A 15,685-nucleotide genomic window follows, 5' to 3' on the forward strand; every position below is an offset into this window, starting at 1 on the left:
TCAGCATATAATTAAGTTTTCCTATCAACTTAAGAAAATAATTAAGTAGCAAGGTTAACTTATAACCAAGACCATGTGATTTGAAGAAATGAAGGCCCATACGGAAAATAATGGTTGGTTGTTGAAATGGGCCTTGGCAAACTTATATACCAAAGAAAGTTCCAACAGCCCATTTCATTTAATTTCAGACCGGGTCACGTTTTGGACCGGTTGGACCCGCAAATTGTTTCCAGAAAGGACCGGCTCTGTCTCTATGTTTAGAATTCACAGCACCTGGAGCCCCACCACCGTTTCTCTCTCACACAAACACAAGCCTCTTCTCCAGCTCTCACTCATTTCAAATCATTGCCCTCAAAATTGATTATTTCTACCGATCGGACATCTACTCTGCACTGGTCAATGGCTGCTTTTCAGCGGCGATCGTTCGTTCTCGCTGAAATTAACTTATGAAACTGTTGTTTGAAGCGATCGGCAGTTTGAAATTTCATCATGTTCGAAGCACATGTAAAGCTTATTTTATGGCCTCCTTCCTCTTTTTATTTATTTATTTTTTTTTGTTTTTTTTAATCATCTGTTAGTTTTTCTTATATTGGGATTTTTTGCTGATTGTGGATTCGAAATGCATGGAAATGAATATAAGTGGGTTTTGTTGTTACATTGAAATATAAGAACGACGGTCTATGGTTGCTGAGTTGGAATTGTTGTGGAAGTGAATTTTCTCTAATATGAGGATGGTTAATGGCGGGGAATCTAGCTTACTCAGTGATCTTATTTATGTGTAGACGTTTATATGGAGGCTTAAGAATCTCAAACTGCCCTAGAAATTTTAACCACTTGGTGGGCTTAATGTTCTATGTAATGGGATTAGGTTATGAATTATGATGGCAAAATTTTTAAGGGAAGAATAGGTTTCTCAGAGAGGGCATGAATATTTAGTGAAAAAACAATATGATATAATCAGAAGGTTAAAGAACAGAGTATTGCTAATACTCACAAAACCGAGGCATGATGAAAATGCATAGTTTAAGTGATTGTTTGAACATCTGTTCTTTTCTAGGGTCAAATGGCTCTTAAGGCTTGTGCCATGACTATCTCTTAAGGAGAGAACTAGAAATCCAAAACATGACCGTACTTCCTTTGTAGATAGTTTGATTTGCTATACGCAGCCTCTGGATTCCAGGAGTTTCTCCATAATTTTTTGAGATATTATCATCTACCATATCATGTCCTGAGAGAGCTCATAAGTAAAGTCTTAAGCTATTTCTACTATGGTGGTAGCCTGACTCGGTGTGTCTTCAAGTGATCTTTCAATCGTGTTGATTTACTGCTCTTGGTTAATTTTCTTACAGGTTTTGCATTTGCTTCGAAAATATTTGGGGGAGTATGTCCATGGCCTGTCGGCGGAAGCCTTGAGAATCAGTGTGTGGAAAGGTATGTTGCTATATTCTGGGATTTGTATGTTCCCTTGTATGTTTTTTGTTTTTTCAGTTAATTATATCCTTGTAAATAGATTTCTGATCTCTGTTTTATCTAGCATCTTTGATGAAATAAGATATTAAAGGGTTGTTTCCTCTCCTCCTCCTCCTCCTCCTCCTCCTCCTCCTCCTCCTCCTCCTCCTCCTTCCTCCTATTCTTCTCCTTCTTCATATTCTTCTCCTTCTTCTCCTTCTTCTCCTTCTTCCTATTCTTCTTCCTATTTAGTGATGATTTCCACAATTAATGTGAAAGCCGTTGCAAATATGCAATGGAAGATCATGTCCGTAAGCCTTTTACAGATGTCAATATAAGATAGAGAAGGAAGCTGGTGGAGAAGAGATGGAATGGGGTATGAAAAAAGAAAAAAACACCTTTGATAGGTTTTTTTAGGTGGCATATCTGATGAATAGTTTCATGAGAGTAGGTTAGGTTGAAGATTAGTTAAATGGATCAAAACATCATCAATCTAGGATAAGGACTTGAGTATTGTCCAAACCGCTCATGGATAATAGATTCCAGTAGTATGATGTTAAAGATTGAAGTACATAGTAAAGTGCTTTGTAGGGGAAATCACGAGAAGAGAAGCCATTAATTGAAATGTCCTTTCGTGTATGCACAGCGGTAGTAATCCAGAGTCTAGACATTGGCTGAACAAAGAGCTCATACATGAGAGATGGACTGAGTAGCTTAAATTGGAGAGACTTACATGAACTATAGGGGAACTTGAAGAGAAAATGTTAAATAATATATAGGGAATGAGGAATAAATTCATACTAAATATTTAGTGTTTTCTATGTGACTATCAGATCCGAAAAACTCGTTTGATACGCGCCTTTAAATGTTATCTGTCTATAATGTGAAATATGTTGTCTGCTAATACAGTAAAATATGTGCTAATTTACTTATTGTTTTATGCATTGTAGAGTATGTACTAATTTTGTTTTGGCTTTTGTTTGCTTTTGGTGCCTTCATAAGGCTTTAGATGGGATCGTCAGCTGACATTTAATATTCCTGTGTTTTCTCTAGGTGATGTGGTTCTCAAAGATTTGAAATTAAAGGCTGAGGCATTGAACGCATTGAAGCTTCCTGTAACTGTCAAAGCTGGTTTCCTTGGCACTATAACCTTGAAGGTAACTTTGTGCTTCGTGTTTGCTCTCTGTATAGCTGGGATTCACAAATAATCCTGAGGATACAGTCATGCACTTACACGTTAATTTAGTTCCAGTTGTTTGGCTTTTCTGCCTTCTAGTTTTTCCTTTTTGTTCTCCTATTTGCCACTTTGCTGAATATGGTAGCTGAAGTTGATTTAAAACGCGATGGTTAAGATTCATGGATCTTATTATTCTTATCACACCGTAAAAGTCCATTCACAGTTATGAAAAAACAAAAGAGACAGGCTATTTATTATTTGGTTGTGTTTGCTTGAGTATTGCTTCTTACTCAAAGCATATACCATGAGGTTATCTAGATTTTGCTTTCTTGTATGTTAGTTTTGAGAAGTCAACTGACTTAATTTCGAATTTTTATACTTTCGCTACGTTTATCTGCTTTTGGATTTCATATTTATTTCATGTGAATGGGAAGTGTCTCATGAACATATCGAACATACTTGGTATATTTTATGATGTGAACTATCCTGGATATTCTTGTTCAGTAGTGATGTTACGTATTTAATTACAAATGAACAAGTCAAGTCTCTGTAGAAGAGACTTTTTTCTTAACCATACTACGTGTGGCATGGTTTTGCAATTTGCCTATTAGTATCATCACACACATTATATCTCGAGATTACCACCTTTGTAGCATTCTACGACATGGTTGGCAACTTCTACATTAAATACATGTAGATTTTGATGGTTCTGTATTTTAGTTCATCTTTCTTTTCCTTTTTTGCTTTTTTTCTGGTGCAATTCTCGCTCGACCTTCATGATTTCATCAACCAAAATTTGTAAGTTCTTATTGTACTCTTTTATATAAGAGAAGAAGATAATGATTGAATTATTTTCCTTTTCTCATCAGGTACCTTGGAAAGGTCTTGGCAAAGAGCCGGTCATTGTTCTAATTGATCAGGTGTTTATTCTTGCAAACCCTGCCCCTGATGGAAGGTCTCTGAAGGTTTGAAAAATTTCATATTACCTCTTAAAAAGTAAATAGACAAGTGCTTGATTCATCTCGAACATTATAAAATGTTTTCTTCCTAATGCAATTTTATCTTTGTATCCCCTCTTTCAGGAAGAAGACCAGGAAAAGCTCTTTGAGACCAAACTACAACAAATTGATGTGAGTAGCTTCTTCAATATATTTTTCTTTTGTACTTGAATATTTTTCATGTGATTTCAGAAACAAAAACATGTCTGCTTATGGATACGCCTTCTCCTAGAACATTTTACTCTTTAACCTGATTGGAAGATGATTTCCGGACAAACTTTTTATTTTGCTTGAATCTTTCCATCATTCGCTCTTCCAAATTATGAAGTTTGGTATCTAGTTTGAGTTGTTTATCTTATTAATACATTCGGCTGCCCTGATTATATTACCCAACACTTTGCCTTCCGCCAAAATAATTTCCGTTTACAATAAAGGTATTTATGGAGTTGGTCTATAGAGGACACATGAATTCGGAATCGCACTAAATAGGACATCTCAGTCATTTTAAAAGTTATCCTAGATCTTATGGATATACAGATTTTCTCAAATTGCCAAAATCTCTGTCTAACACAGTTCAAAAGGCAAATTTATATTTAATTATGAAAACTTTGATTAAGTTGTTGTTTCAAATTGTTTGTTTTGCAAAAGAAGGGCCAGTTCTTGGATCTCAAAAGAGTTAAACATTCCCTTTTGCGGTTTCTATTTCTAAAAACATTGATGTTACATTATATATTTACCGCCTTTGCCCAATAATAGTAAACACCATTTTCTTATTTAATGCCTCTCTCAATATTATTAGTACTGTATTTCTCCGAACGCAGGAAGCAGAAGCAGCAACACTTGAAGCAATATCAAGATCAAAGCTGGGAAATGTATGACACTGCACTATTTAATTTCACCTTGTTTAGAGATTTTTCTGGTTCAGATAAACATGGTGTGTTTAGCTTTATTGTTCTCTCTCTGTTTAAAAAAATAAATAAATCAGTTTTTGTACTTATTTTGCAGATTTTCCTTTATCTCCAAGGGCAATGTTATAAAATGAAGTTTTTTTTTAGATATGAGTCAGAGAAAATGGTCCACTTCATGATTTTGTTCTGACCAAACCTAGGTCCTTCTATCATCTTTCCCCTTTCTTTCCTCCTCTCTGACAATTTTTTCCTTGGGAGACTGGAGATAGTGTTTGGAGTCAGTTTATCTACAACAATCATTCTCTGTCGAGTTGAGTCTTGATAGCTCGAGAATATCTCTTTGTTATTTTTGCTTGCATGGGGATATAGAAATGATTGGAGAATACGAAAGTAGACCATGATATGGTTCTTAAATACATTCATATATTCATGGAAAATTCGTTTCTTCTTATATTTTGTTTTGAATATCTTGATTTCTTATGATCAATAATTCTAAACGACCTGCATCGTCTTTGTGTACTAAATTATTGAGAAATATGAACGTTTATAATCGATATATAGCAGAGAAGATCTTCAATTGGGGTTTTCATCGCGTTAGTCTGCTGTCTTTTTTTAGCATTTCAGTTCTAAAATGTGAAGTTGATTCATACATTTTTTATTTTTCTCCACCTATATATATATATATATATATATATATATATATATATATATATATATATATATATATATATATTGATTTTTATTTTGTGATTATTTTGCAGCCACCAGCCGGTAATTCTTGGCTGGGTTCACTAATTGCGACAATTATCGGAAATCTTAAGATTTCTATTAGCAATGTTCATATTAGATACGAAGATTCTGTAAGGTTGGTTTTTATTTGGAGTAATCCTTGTTATTTGCTCAAGTGATCTGTACGTGATTTTACTTTCCCTCTTTTAATCTTTAAACTCACAGTTTGCCGAAGTAGCTAAGCTCTCTGTCTTGGTGTTATCACTTGTGGGCTTTTGCTTTCTACATAAATCTCAATATGTTTTCTTACAGCAATCTAGGACATCCATTTTCTTGTGGCATTACCCTTGCAAAGCTTGCTGCTGTTACAATGGATGAGCAGGGCAATGAAACCTTTGACACAAGTGGTGCTTTAGATAAATTGCGCAAGGTATGCTTCATGTTATTCTTTTTACTGGTAGCTCTTTTGAATTCGGTATGAAAGAGTTAGAGGTTCATAAGTTTTACGCGTGAAGTGCTACTAATAGATAAAGTTATATGATAATTCTTAATGTGATTTCTGAATTCAGTGAATGCTATAGTGAAATTATCATATATTCTTCAATGATATCTTTTGAAATGTTAATACAAGATTGGTGCACGTATCAAATTCCTCTGAAGTCACCTTTATAATTGTAGGCCATGAGTCTCATTAGTGCAGAATATCTAAACTGATTTGCACTTTTGCTTTCTTTCCTGTTTCTATGATAGTCATTACATCTCGAAAGGCTTGCTATGTATCACGACTCTGATCGTGATCCTTGGAAGTTGGACAAGAGATGGGAGGATATTACCCCTCGGGAATGGATTGAGGTACATTCTTTATTTTGAGCTATTTGTGGTCTTGTCCTATGTCTGAGTTATATTCATTTTATTATCTTACTGTTTATGTTTATTTTATCATTATTAATTTTTCTTTTAATGCTGTTTAGATTTTTGAAGATGGTATTAATGAATCTTCAAAAGGAAGCACTTTAGTGTCACCATGCGCTCAAGACCGGAGCTACTTAGTTTCACCAATCAATGGAGTTCTTAAGTACCATCGTCTAGGAAACCAGGAAAAAAATGATTCAAGTGATCCTTTTGAGAAGGCTTCTCTTGTCATCACTGATGTTTCTTTGACTATTACAGAGGTATGAATCTTGAGTTTCTTGACTTAAAAGTGCTATCAGTAATTTCATGTTTACTTAATCGTGATATGTGCTCGATTTGAGAATCTTGTACATCTGAATATGTCTACACATGTTTTGTGATGGTAAATAAAATTGAATAGCAGACCAAGCGTATAAAGATAATGGTTTTTTTAACAGCAGATTTTTCAAACGCATCTGAGACAATAGCTGTCTGACTGTCTATGTGGTAGAATGTCCTTTTTCTTAAAGTTTTATTTGTAATATAAATATTTCATTTTACGTTTCAACATTTTATGCGCCTGCAGAATGTCTTGCATCTTTGCGCGTTTGCAACCGAGGGTTCAGTAAATAAGAATCCTCTCTTCCCTCGCCATCTTTCTGTTACCTATCATGATTTTTAATATTTTTCCTTATCTTTTCATACATTTTTTATGACTTCTAAAAAATTTCTGTTTGATTATGGAGCAAGCATTTACATGATATGCTCCTCATTTTAGGCTCAGTATCACGACTGGATTAAACTTATGGAGGTCATATCTACGTATAGAACACACGTCGAAGTCTCTCATTTAAGACCAATGGTGCAAATTTCAGAGGGTACCGCCTTATGGTGGCGTTATGCTGCTCAAGCTGGTTTGCAGCAGAAGAAGATGTGGTAATTTTATTTTATAAATTCTAGAAATGAACGCTGACTATCTAAAAGTGACATTCAACATATAGAACTGAACATGTGCATTATTTATGATTCCAGACTGTTGGTAGCATTAAGAGGAAATACTTGAAACGGACTGGATCCGTCTAAATCGATATCAAAAGTTTAAAGGACTTTTCATTCCATTGCAATTGGGACTGGACTTAAAATTATACTTCTTTTATTGGACATAGGTGCAAATGCACGAATACCCACGTGCACACACTACCATAAACAACTGTATTATGATATTCAGTTAAAAAAATATATAAGATAAGAATATAAATATGAAGGCAATTGAATCGAAAACCGAAGTGACCAAAAGTTCCGTTCCAACGCACTTCCTTATTACCTGTAAGGCAATTAATATTATTATATCCGTGCAATATCTTTTAAAATTATTGATATTAGATTATATATTTACTTACAACTTGATTTTTTTTATTAGCTCATAATAGTTTAGAACGGGTTTCCGATCTCAATTTGGTTAATTTGAAAAAAAGTCACCTAAATCTCAAGTATTTAATGAGGAACTTTCAGATTTCATCTTGCGCTCACTGTTGAATCGCGTTATTATTGGGAATACTGGGTAACTAGGCACACTGTTTTTTCAGTATCCTTTTCTCCCAAAATTAACTTATCCATTTTTATATCCTGACAGTTACAGATTTTCTTGGGAGCAAATCCAGCGTCTATGTCGTCTTCGCAGGCGATATGTGCAGTTATATGCTGATTCATTGCAACGGTTACATGTAGATAATTCCGAAATAAGAGACATTGAAAAAGACCTTGATCCAAAAGTTATCCTGTTATGGAGGTATGTGCTAGAAATTTGTGATTTCTCTAGATTTTACAACAAATTATGTAAGAAGTGATCGAAAGAGTTTTCCCTACTTATCTGAATACTAATTTACTGTTGAATATGTGTGTGTGTGTGTGTGTGTACATACATACATACATACATACATACATACATAGTTAGGAAAAAATCTTATCATACAATATTTTGTTCGCTGCACGACCTGCCATTCTCTGGTTATTTTGCTGATAGTTTTGATTCCTGCAATTTATGTGGATTAAGATGCAGAGTTTTGTTTGAACTGTAGCTTGGGTTTACTTGTCTGGTTTTGGTTGCTAATGCTCCCTCTCTATTATTATTATCAGCACAACTAGAGTGATGATCTTGTTTTCTTGATAATTATTTAGGTTTCTTGCCCATGCAAAGGTTGAATCAGTAAAATCGAAGGAAGCAGATGAGCAGAGACTGCTTAGAAAAAGAAGCTGGTTTTCCTTGAGATGGTCCGTACATTTTAGTGAACTAATTTCTTTTCTGGAACTGTATTACTAATTTCCTTGAGATTTTCTGTTACTTCTTGCTGCTGTGCGAAGCTTTTGTGATCATGTACCAGCATTTCTGCAAGCCATTAGAAAAAAATCAGAAATGCATTAGCTTTAATATTCTGTTTCCAGTTTAGATTTATTTATCTCTATTCTCAAGAGATGTGTTTCCTATTAATTGTCTTTTATCTAATAGGCGAAGCGATTCTGAAGACGAGTCTTCAATTGACACTTCAAGTGTATCTCAGTCAGTTGAAGATAGATTAACGAAAGAAGAATGGGAAGCAGTCAATAAGCTGTTGAGCTTCCAGCCAGATGAGGATTTGGCTCACATTGGAAAGGATATGCAGAACATGATTCACTATATGATAAATGTATCCATCAGTAAAGCAGCAGCCAGGATAGTCAATATTAATAACACTGAGATTGTTTGTGGTCGATTCGAGAATCTTAATGTGTCTACTAAGTTTAGACATCGGAGCACCCATTGTGATGTAACGTTGCAATATTATGGATTATCTTCACCTGAAGGATCGCTTGCCCAGGTTTGTCTTCTTGCAGTGATGTATTTTCATAGTAAAACTCTCGATTGACTAAAATATCTTGTTTTTTTGTGGTTTCAGAATCTTTAAAGACTTCTTTGTCAATATATATATAGGCATTCAGAAGAATAACATATATATATATATATATATATATATATATATATATATATATATATATATATATTCTTCTGAATGCCTATTTTAGTAACTCACTACTGTTACTGACATCTGAATGACGTGGAAAATGTTGTAGCTGTTCTTTTTAATGTCCAGAAATTATTATGACTACCCTTTATTGTGATATAATTTATATATTGCTAGTCTTATAGATCCTTAAAAGTATCTTTCACCTTTTTCACTTGGGTGTGACCGTTTACTCAATTTTCTCTTTTGCTGATTTGTCTTTCGGCTCAGAGTGTCTCCAGTGAGCAGAAGGTGAATGCTTTGCAAGCTAGTTTTGTGCATACTCCAGCAGGAGAAAATGTAGATTGGAGGCTTTCAGCAACAATTTCTCCTTGTCATGTCACGGTAATTTGCTTCTTTTATATATACCGACTACATTAATTTTTTTCTCCATCTTTCACCTTTATTACAATGTACGAAGTGCCAAAAGTTTATGCTTATTTCATTGTAGAATTGGTTATGATTAGTTATGCTTTAGGGTCAAGGCATGTTGTTCCTTCAAAATTGTTGGGTATGGATGAATATTCATTATCCATGGATATCTTCTTTGCTAGAGTAGTAATTTCTTCTCTGGATAGACTAAAAAATTGTCTTTTCGATATGAAAAAAATGAAAAACTGTCTTATTATTATATTCATCATGAAATAAGATCCTTCATATTCATATACACTGAAGTCTTATCCCAGATCTCATTCCTTCATCATTCTTAACTGCTTAACTTTTACAGAAGTTCTTATTTGCCTCTGTTTTTCTTGGATTGAATGTTATAGGTGCTTGTGGAAAGTTATGACCGCTTTTTACATTTTGTGAAGAGGAGCACTGATGTTAGTCCTACTGTTGCGATGGAAACTGCAACTGCTTTGCAGGTATTATAATTCGCAAAATCTTGCTTCGAGAAGCCCTTCCTTTGGTAGATTTGATTACTTCATACATAACATTTGCTGGTCAACGCTAAGGTATGAGAAATTAATTCAATGGACAGAATAAAATTGAAGAAGTGACTCGGAGAGCTCAGGAGCAATTTCAAATGGTATTAGAAGAGCAGAGCAGGTCAACTTATGTTTATTGACTAGAAGAATCCTTCTATATTCATGCAATGTCTTTTATGTCTAATTTGTACTTTTGTATCTGGATTAAAAAACGTGTGTGCTTGTTTTAAGATTGGTAGAAATATTACCGTTTTTACTCTTATTTTATGGAACACCAAATAAGCCAAAGAAAATTATTCAAGGTCATCAAGTGGTCAGCTGGCTGAAACTATGTATACATGTTTGGCCATTGCATGGAAATTATTATTCTTATATTGGACTGAACATTGGTGGCCCTTTCTTTTTCATTTATATCTTTGATATTACATGTGCTCAATAGCTTCACTATTATCACATAATGTCCGTATTAGGGACTTTCATTTTCTTTTGTTTCAGAGGAACGTGGGGATGAGTTCTGAGTATACTATTTGTCTAACTATTCATGTGTTTAGATAATCTGAAATGTCAGTAAAAGAATGGTAATTATTAGGAAAATAGTTATTTCTGCAAAACTATTTTTTCCTTGCAGTAAAAAACTCCAGCCGTCTCCTTTGGGATCTACAATTACATAATAGTGATGGTTCCCGATCTCTTGCTAAAATAATTTTGTACTTTCTGGCCTTTAATTTCTTAATATGGACATTGACACTTTATATTGGTATATGGTGTCGTTTAGATTTAGGATTCGTATCCTTGAGCCACGGTATGCGCCTCTCTTTTTTATGTATAACAATTCTCTGGACTCCAGATTGCTTTCCTTTTATCACTCCGTGTTGATGTATGAAAAGGTTGGATAAGTATAGGCACCACTTATGTGCGTTTGCATCTTCTTAAATTGCTAAGACATGGATTTTCTATGGAGAGGAAATTATCAAGGCTGTTATAGTGATGTATATTGTTATTCTTAAGATGCCTGACTTCTAGGAGGACCTTAATGTTTTTTTCTTGGTATGATCAGATTTGCTCTTGACATTGATCTTGATGCTCCCAAAGTTAGAGTTCCAATAAGATCTTGTACCTCCATTGAAAATGACAGCCATCTTCTATTAGATTTTGGTCATTTCACTTTGAAAACAAAGGTATGTTAGTTTTTATTCACTTTTTGAATTTACTCATATGCGATGAAGGATTGAGTGAACTTATTTTATCTCTATGACAGGAAGATGGGCAGCTCCATGATCGTGGGCACAGTCTATACTCTCGTTTTCATATATCTGGAAGGGATATTGCAGCTTTCTTTACTGATTGTGGTTCTAACAGTCACTCCGTGAATTGGGGATCACAACCTTCCATTTCTGCCAGTTCTGAAGATGCTGACAAACTGTATTCTCTTATCGATAGGTGTGGAATGGATGTAATTGTAGATCAGGTATATTAGCAAAAAAGGTTCATCAAATCTTATGTATTGAGTTTTAAAAGGATCTTATTGATATGCATTATTTGACCACTAAGGTTAAGGTACCTCATCCGAATCATCCATCAACAAGAATATCTGTTCAAATCCCAAGTCTTGGCATACACTTCTCTCCTGACAGATATTTCAGGCTCACTGAATTGTTAAAGTTACTCAATCGTGCAATGCCCAGTGATGAGGATCATACTGTAGAACACCTTCAAACTGGTCTTGTCCGCTGGAATCCACCAGATCTTGTAGCTGAGGCGAGAATTCTCGTTTGGAGGGTACGTTAATACCCTGAAATGCTATATGCCCTGCAAATTAGTTGCTAGTGTTGACATCATCTTGTCATATTATTTTTATGCAGGGAATTGGCTATTCAGTTGCTTCCTGGCAACCCTGTTTTCTTGTCTTATCTGGATTTCACCTTTATGTGTTGGAATCTAAAACTTCCCAAACCTATCAACGGTGCTCAAGGTCTTCTATTTTGCTTCCACTTTCCTTCTTAATATTAAATTATGGTAGTTTTTTCTCCGAAAGACGTTTGGTTGAGAAAATGACCTATCAGGAGTTCAAAAATATTTTCTTTTGAATACCATGCGTTGAGATTTAAAATATGATCTGTTTTTATTCTCTCCGCTCTGGAACTGCAGCATGTCTGGTAAACAAGTATGTGATATTCCTCCGGCAAATGTTGGTGGTTCGCCTTTTTGTATTGCTGTGAGCAGCAGAGGCATGGATATTCGAAAGGTAGGTGATGCAGTCAAGTGATATTTAATAGTAGTTCTTTGCCAACATTGTTAATCATAAAATTTCATCTTAGCTTATGGTTGATTTAATCAATGCTTAAACATTTGTTCGATATTATTAGAAACTTTTTGCGGGATGTTGGTGTGGAAAGCACATGTATTTAAGCATTTTGTGGACATCATTGTGGAATACTTTAGACTTGATATAATATCCTTCCTCATTTTGAATGATGTGAAGATTTATGTGATATAGCAGAGGAGAAGAGTCTTAATGAATATAATATTACAGAGAAATAGACTTCTTATGATTGGCAAAAAGAAAAGACTCTTGTACCAACCCGCACGAAAAGGATAACAATTTAATGATGATGACTGGGGGAAAGGGTGATTTCTTAAGCGTTCTCAATATCGATTAGATAAGAGCAATCTTTTGCATTTCCTGGAACCCATTTTACCATTCTATATACTCTTCTACATTGATGGACAGGCTTCTAATGCATGTTTTGTTCTATATTGATGCACATGACTAGTGCTCCATATTTTCGCCCTCTTCCATCATTTCTCAAACATAACATTTTTTCTCGGCTGTTTGGTGGGCACTGGGCACAGCTTCATTTGTTAGTTGATGAGAAATGGCTATAGAGTATTCTGACTAACTAGGTTCCGATATGTAACAATCTCTTTTGAAACCCCCTAAGTATACCCATTTATTGTAACTTCTTTGTATGTCTGAATTCTCCCTCTTCGTTTGTCCCAGCATTTTGATCAGTTAGCAATATCCTTGATGTTCTGTGAACTGAAGCTCCTGTTACTAAATTTATCTTTTTTAGTGTGTATGAAAGATATGATGATCGGTAGATCTCTTCTAAATAGCTGTCAATGCTGTCTGTATTATATGCCTTTTGTTATGATGTAACTTCTTATTCTTAAGCAAATAATAGCTCTTTTATTTTTTTCTTTTGCTCTGCAAACAAGGCTCTGGAGTCTTTTAGTACTCTGATAGTAGAGTTTCCAAGTGAGGAGGAAAAGTCGACTTGGTTGAGAGGACTTGTACAAAGTACATACCGAGCTTCTGTAAGTTATGAACATTTCTTGTATAGCGCAGTCTTCTCATCGTTCAATGTACTGGTTACGTAATCTAACTCTCCATTATGTGGATGTAGGCTCCTCCTTCAGTTGATGTTCTTGATGGTCAGAGAGATTATCCAATAGAGTTTACTGAATCCCGGGTGAGGAATGAAAAAGCAGCTGATCTTGTTGTCAATGGGATGGTGGTAGAAACTAAATTGTCATTATACGGAAAGGTCAGAAAATTAGGGAACTTTGTCTTGTTTGTTTCTAGAAGCAGTTATGTAACTTTGGCGTCATTTCTAATAACAAGTAGCGATTTTGCCCCTTTCTTTTCTTTCGGAGGAACTTAATTCACTTGTTTCTTCAGTTATGCATTCTGCGAATCATTATTTCACTATAACTTGTTGTTTCATTTTTCTTCTATATTTTCAGTTTGGGGATGAGGAGCATGAGAGGATACATGAGAAGATCATACTTGAAGTTATTGCTAGTGGAGGAAAGGTCGGTAAATGATTTGGTTTGGCTGAAAAATTGGAGGAAGTTTTTCATGAAACTTGGAGTTTGAGTTTTACAAGTAGCTTAAGCTGTATTCTGAGTATCTTGTTAAGTTACTAATACTTGTAGCATTCATTTGTTAACATTAGATTTTAAAGATTCTTACATAGAAACTGTCATGATTATCATCTTATACTGACATTTCTGATACATGCCTGAATATGATAATTTCTTATTTTCTGCAGGTTCATGTTTCGAGCTGTATGGGCGATTTGACAGTACAAATGAAGCTGAATTCTTTAAAAATTATGGACAAACTTCAGGGTTCTCTGTCTGCACATTCACAGTATTTAGCCTGTTCAGTTATCATGGATCGACATTCACATAGCTCCTCTAATAGTTTAGAATCTCAAGGGAAGGATCCCTCTGCAGTGCCAGTTGAGGAGGATGATATTTTCAAGGATGCCTTGCCAGATTTCATTGTTTTTCATGACTCTGCTGAAACTGGTGTCCAAGAGAAGGATTTGATCAAAGGAAATATCATTCCTGGTGATGTTTTCTATGAGGCAATAGGCTCTGATGATTCTGATTTTGTGTCTGTCACATTCTTGACGAGGAATCCCGGTTCCCCTGATTATGATGGTATAGATACCCAGGTAATATTTTGAACGAGAAACTGTGAGAGAAAAATAATTTTATAATCCTCCATATTTTATCGCTGAGTCATGTAATGAACTTTCCAGATGAGTATCCGGATGTCGAAGTTGGAATTCTATTGCAACCGACCCACTCTTGTTGCTTTGATTAACTTTGGGTTTGATCTAAGCTCAGCAAATGGTGGGGTTAGTGCTACCAAAATAGAAAATCCCGACGATGAACCTTTAGCAAACAAACGCAAGACAGAGGAACATGTACATGCACCTTCCATTAAGGGACTACTAGGGTATGGAAAGGGTCGAATTGTGTTTTACTTGAACATGAATGTCGACAGTGTTACCATTTATCTTAATAAGGAAGACGGTGCTCAACTTGCTATGTTCGTGCAAGAAAGTTTTCTTTTGGATATTAAGGTACTAGAGATGCCTTTCAATATTTTTTTTTTAATCAGGAGATTCTATTGTTTTATGTAGAAAAAGTTTTGTTTCTAAATCGATTATAGTTATGCATTATGTATCCAAGCAATCTTTCTTTATCCACTATTTCTTTTCCGCATCACGGTCAATCATCATAAACAGTTCTTGCTTTGATTAAGGTTCATCCAAGTTCTACATCTATAGAGGGCACATTAGGAAACTTTAGGCTGTGTGATCTATCACTTGGGTCTGATCACTCTTGGGGTTGGCTATGCGATCTGCGGAACCAAGAAGCTGAATCCCTGATACAGGTATTTGAATATTTTGCATAAAACTTTTTTTTTTCTCCCGTATTCTGTTTCTAACTGGTGTTGATCTCATTTTCATCTCGGCTCTCTCCAGTTTACATTCAATTCTTACAGCATTGGAGATGATGATTATGAAGGGTATGATTACAGTTTGAGTGGCCGGCTTTCTGCTGTCCGCATTGTTTTCCTTTACAGATTTGTCCAGGAGGTACTTTTTTGGTTCTAATATCTTACAGTGAGGTTACACAATATTCTTTGAAGTACATTAGATTGCTGGAACCTCCTATATCTCATTTCTCCCTTTTCTCCTTTTTCTCCCACATTAGCTGCGAGTTTCTTGTATATATAAAAATACTACTTTAATAATCTGAAAAA

At 35.0% G+C, this 15,685-nt stretch overlaps 1 protein-coding gene across 2 annotated transcripts in view; it reads left to right on the forward strand.

Annotated features, from left to right (window-relative positions):
- The first annotated feature begins 266 nt into the window (after positions 1-266).
- The window catches only part of LOC105962815 (calcium-dependent lipid-binding family protein), a 37,367-nt gene continuing 21,948 nt past the window's right edge, over positions 267-15,685 (forward strand). For both annotated transcript variants that reach the window (XM_012987146.2, XM_012987147.2), the window contains exons 1-29: positions 267-504; positions 1,350-1,431; positions 2,503-2,606; positions 3,496-3,591; positions 3,709-3,756; positions 4,446-4,496; positions 5,294-5,397; positions 5,574-5,691; positions 6,012-6,113; positions 6,233-6,433; positions 6,931-7,088; positions 7,786-7,941; positions 8,331-8,423; positions 8,659-9,007; positions 9,422-9,535; positions 9,961-10,056; positions 10,173-10,240; positions 11,177-11,297; positions 11,378-11,587; positions 11,671-11,898; positions 11,982-12,091; positions 12,268-12,364; positions 13,339-13,437; positions 13,527-13,667; positions 13,867-13,935; positions 14,175-14,585; positions 14,673-14,999; positions 15,182-15,313; positions 15,405-15,518. In XM_012987146.2, the coding sequence (XP_012842600.2) occupies positions 490-504; positions 1,350-1,431; positions 2,503-2,606; positions 3,496-3,591; positions 3,709-3,756; positions 4,446-4,496; positions 5,294-5,397; positions 5,574-5,691; positions 6,012-6,113; positions 6,233-6,433; positions 6,931-7,088; positions 7,786-7,941; positions 8,331-8,423; positions 8,659-9,007; positions 9,422-9,535; positions 9,961-10,056; positions 10,173-10,240; positions 11,177-11,297; positions 11,378-11,587; positions 11,671-11,898; positions 11,982-12,091; positions 12,268-12,364; positions 13,339-13,437; positions 13,527-13,667; positions 13,867-13,935; positions 14,175-14,585; positions 14,673-14,999; positions 15,182-15,313; positions 15,405-15,518 (4,014 nt within the window). In that variant the 5' untranslated portion in view covers positions 267-489. The remainder of the gene's footprint in view (positions 505-1,349; positions 1,432-2,502; positions 2,607-3,495; positions 3,592-3,708; positions 3,757-4,445; positions 4,497-5,293; positions 5,398-5,573; positions 5,692-6,011; positions 6,114-6,232; positions 6,434-6,930; positions 7,089-7,785; positions 7,942-8,330; positions 8,424-8,658; positions 9,008-9,421; positions 9,536-9,960; positions 10,057-10,172; positions 10,241-11,176; positions 11,298-11,377; positions 11,588-11,670; positions 11,899-11,981; positions 12,092-12,267; positions 12,365-13,338; positions 13,438-13,526; positions 13,668-13,866; positions 13,936-14,174; positions 14,586-14,672; positions 15,000-15,181; positions 15,314-15,404; positions 15,519-15,685) is intronic.

This window comes from Erythranthe guttata, chromosome 7, assembly GCF_056151865.1.
Source record: "Erythranthe guttata isolate IM_541 chromosome 7, IM_541, whole genome shotgun sequence".
In the NCBI taxonomy this organism is placed as follows: domain Eukaryota; kingdom Viridiplantae; phylum Streptophyta; class Magnoliopsida; order Lamiales; family Phrymaceae; genus Erythranthe; species Erythranthe guttata.